The following is a 3,368-nucleotide window of genomic DNA, read 5'->3' as shown; positions in this document are numbered from 1 at the left end:
TAAGTACCCTTTTAAAATTGTTCAATCTCGACATGCTTCGGCTATATATTATACTAGACGGATTAGGCTCGCTTCGCTCGCCTTATCCGTCTAGCCAGGGGGCTCCGCCCCCTGACCCCCGACTGGATCGTCCAAAATGAGATCAGCGGGCTCTCTTCGCTCGCCTGCATAATGTAAACATTTTCTGTCTATTTTGATGAAAGAACTGAGAAATCGCATAAAAACGCTAATTTTGGGAGAATCTTTGGCGTTTTATTCAATTCCTTCTAACACAAATTATACACCCCAGCTTAGCTTCCGTACTAAATTTGAACAATTTCTGTTCATTTGTTCTCGATAAATCTGAGAAAAAGCAAAAAAACGCATATTTCGGGCGTATCTTTGACGTTATTGCAAAGTCCTTCTAACACAACATTATTACACCCTAGCTTAGCTTCTGTACTAAATTTGAACATGTTCTGTTCATTTGTTCTCGATAAAGCTGAGAAAGCGCTGAAAAAACGCAGTTTTTGGCGTATCTTTGGAAATTTTTCCAAATCCGTTCTTAGTGCGCCTCTAAAGGCCAACTGAACATACCTACCAAATTTGAACGTTTTTGGTCCGGTAGATTTTTAGTAATGCGAGCGAGTGAGTGAGTGAGTGAGTCAGTCAGTCAGTCAGTCAGTCAGTGAGTGCGAATGGCACTATCTATATATTTAGATATTACTATAATCTACTTAGATTTCTAGTTTTATTTACATGTTAACCTGATACACAACACCATAATTTGATACAAAACGTTTTGTTTGCTTTGCAGATAGACTTTGTGGCGCACGACGAGATCCCTACATGACGGATGGCTGCAACGACATCTACGCGTTCCTGAAGAAGAAGGGGATGTTCGTGGCGACGGAACGCACCGAGGGTGTGGTCCCCTCAGACGTGGTCGCACGCATTGTGCGTGATTACGACATCTACGTCAGGCGCAACCTCGCTAGAGGCTACTCGGCCAAGGAGCTCAACGTCTCATTCCTCAATGTACGTAGTTTGCTGCAACTTATTCAGTAGTCTGTAATATTGTTCTAAGAGTTAGCTATAAGGGTACAAACACACTAAAGGCCAAGGTCTATAAAAATACAGGTCATGACACAATCCCGTGATGCATTGCAAAATCGCCATTTTGTGGGGTTCTAGTTCACCAATTTTCAAATTTATCTTTAGCTGTTATCATTGTAGATTGAACATAATATGATGTGTTATTAGTAATTGGAATTGTAAAAATAATTATTCCTACAGAATTATAGTATTTAGCAAAATACTAGAAACTGAATTGTTGATTTTTAGATTATTGATTGGGAACTTTGAACTCTTTTTGGAGTTGGCCTCGCATATTTCTGTCTTGTCCCAATGCCTATGAATGATAATCCTTAGGTTACAAAAATAAAAACAAATTTTAATAATAAATGAATAATTATTGAAGCATTTATTATTGAAATTTCTTTATTAAAAATTGAAATCCTGTATTCACATATTATCTTAAGACTGCTCCCACACACGGACGTAATAGTCTATGTGGTTCTGATATTCATTTTATAATTGTAATTTGTTGTTAAAATTGTCGATACGTGAATAAAAATAAAATTGAATTGAATTGAAATCTGAACTAGAATATGTCTTTAAAATGCATAATTTTGTTACAAGAAAATTGAATTAGATTGATTTTCAAATGTACCGCCATAAAGACCCCATAAAATGGCCGCTCCATAAGGAACACGAGTGTCATGACCTGTATTTTATAGACCTTGCTGAAGGCTCCGTAAACTCCGTAAACCAATAAAAATTGTTAATTTCAAGTGATCTATATCAGATAGTGTTTTTATTGGTGTAGGGCCCTACCTGTGCTGACGTCACTATCAACCACCTGTCATGCACTATGGCTTTGTTTACGGAGGTAGTGGGTCAGAGCGTTCATGATACACACAGGAAGCGTCTGAGCGTCAAGCGTCAAAGGCCTACAAAATGGCGTGTCTATAGTGAGGTCCACATTATAATGACAGTGTACGATTGACAATACTGTTGCTGTCCTTTTCTATCATACAACAAAACAGATAGCACTATCTCTCTCTCGCTTTGCAATGTTGTCTGTTTGCCAGAATATTTTATATTTACTTTTGACAGTGACTGTACAAACTGAAAAAACCATATTCTCAGCCGCCATTTTTTTCTTCGTTCTATCAAAATACTTGAGTACACAAGTCGTATAATTGATTAAAATGTATTTTTGAAACAATGAAATAATTTTTAAACATTACCTTATGAGAGAAACACAAATTACCTGAAATGACATTTTAAAAGTTGATAACTAACCATCCTAGACTTCATCCATGCTTAAGTTAGCCTACCCGTATAGGTTAGACCTACTCGTACCGGTATAAATAATTTTTTAAAGGAAATTGGAATAGAATACCTATCAAATAACTCAATTTCTGTTGTTTGAAATTCAGATTGTTGTATCACAGCTTTTCAAATAGTCACCATTTCAGGTTGTATAAAAATAAATATCTGATCTCAGTCATGGAAGCAAATTTTGAATCAAATTATGAAAAAATATATTTTCTTGATCAATTTGTCATTAAATTGATTATTTTATCAAGGAAATTATAATCATTATTAGATTAAATATTGAGTAACAGCTGTACTCAGTGGCAAAATGGAGAGACTTGCAACGTTTTTCTTTTATCTTTCTTCACTGCCATTATAACGTGGACCTCACTATAGTTTACTTTGTAAGAATAATTACTTAAAGTATTGGATATTAGCTAAGCCTGCTAGGTTATAGTGGCCATAGTGGGTTAAGTTACACTTATACTTTTATTCCTCACTCTTTTAACATGTCAACTTTTTTACAGTTTTGATTAACGATAATATTTATTCTTGCTTCTCCATTCAGGAGAAGAAATTCCGTCTGCAAAACAAAATGGAGGAGCTGAAAGACAAGAGCAAGAGAGTGATGGAGAACTTCGGCGAGAAGAAGATAGACATGCTGCAGAAGTGGGAGGAGAAGTCACGTGATTTCATCGACGCGTTTCTGCTGCTGTTCGGCCGAGAGGAAGGCTGGTCAGTTTTGGATTTGGTCTCAACAAAATTTGCAAAGTAGGACACTCTATAGACACAAACAATGGCAACTAACCGGTCACTAACAACTGGGGACACTGTTCCTAATAAGTGGTGAAAGATTTTCATAAGTGTAATCTATAGTGATGTCCACGTTATAAAGGCAGTGGAGAAAGATAGAAGAACAGCGTTACCGATTTTTTGTCTTGCCACTGCCTTCAATAGCTGATACAGATATATCTGAACTGTTCTTGTTTTAAATCATCAGTTATATT

At 36.3% G+C, this 3,368-nt stretch overlaps 1 protein-coding gene across 1 annotated transcript; it reads left to right on the top strand.

Moving 5' to 3' along the window:
• Nucleotides 1-796: 796 nt before the first annotated feature.
• On the top strand, nt 797-3,132 carry LOC120349238 (choline-phosphate cytidylyltransferase B-like; the record flags this gene model as incomplete). The annotated part of the gene is given in 3 exon segments (XM_039419206.1): nt 797-818; nt 821-1,017; nt 2,930-3,132. Coding segments are annotated over 3 exon segments (422 nt in total), but the record flags the coding sequence as incomplete, so codon positions are not given.
• Between the last annotated feature and the right edge of the window lie 236 nt (nt 3,133-3,368).

Source organism: Nilaparvata lugens, unplaced genomic scaffold (genome assembly GCF_014356525.2).
Source record: "Nilaparvata lugens isolate BPH unplaced genomic scaffold, ASM1435652v1 scaffold8910, whole genome shotgun sequence".
Taxonomy (NCBI): Eukaryota; Metazoa; Arthropoda; class Insecta; order Hemiptera; family Delphacidae; genus Nilaparvata; species Nilaparvata lugens.
Note: the sequence above shows the minus strand (reverse complement) of the source record. Positions and strands in the feature narration are given on the sequence as shown.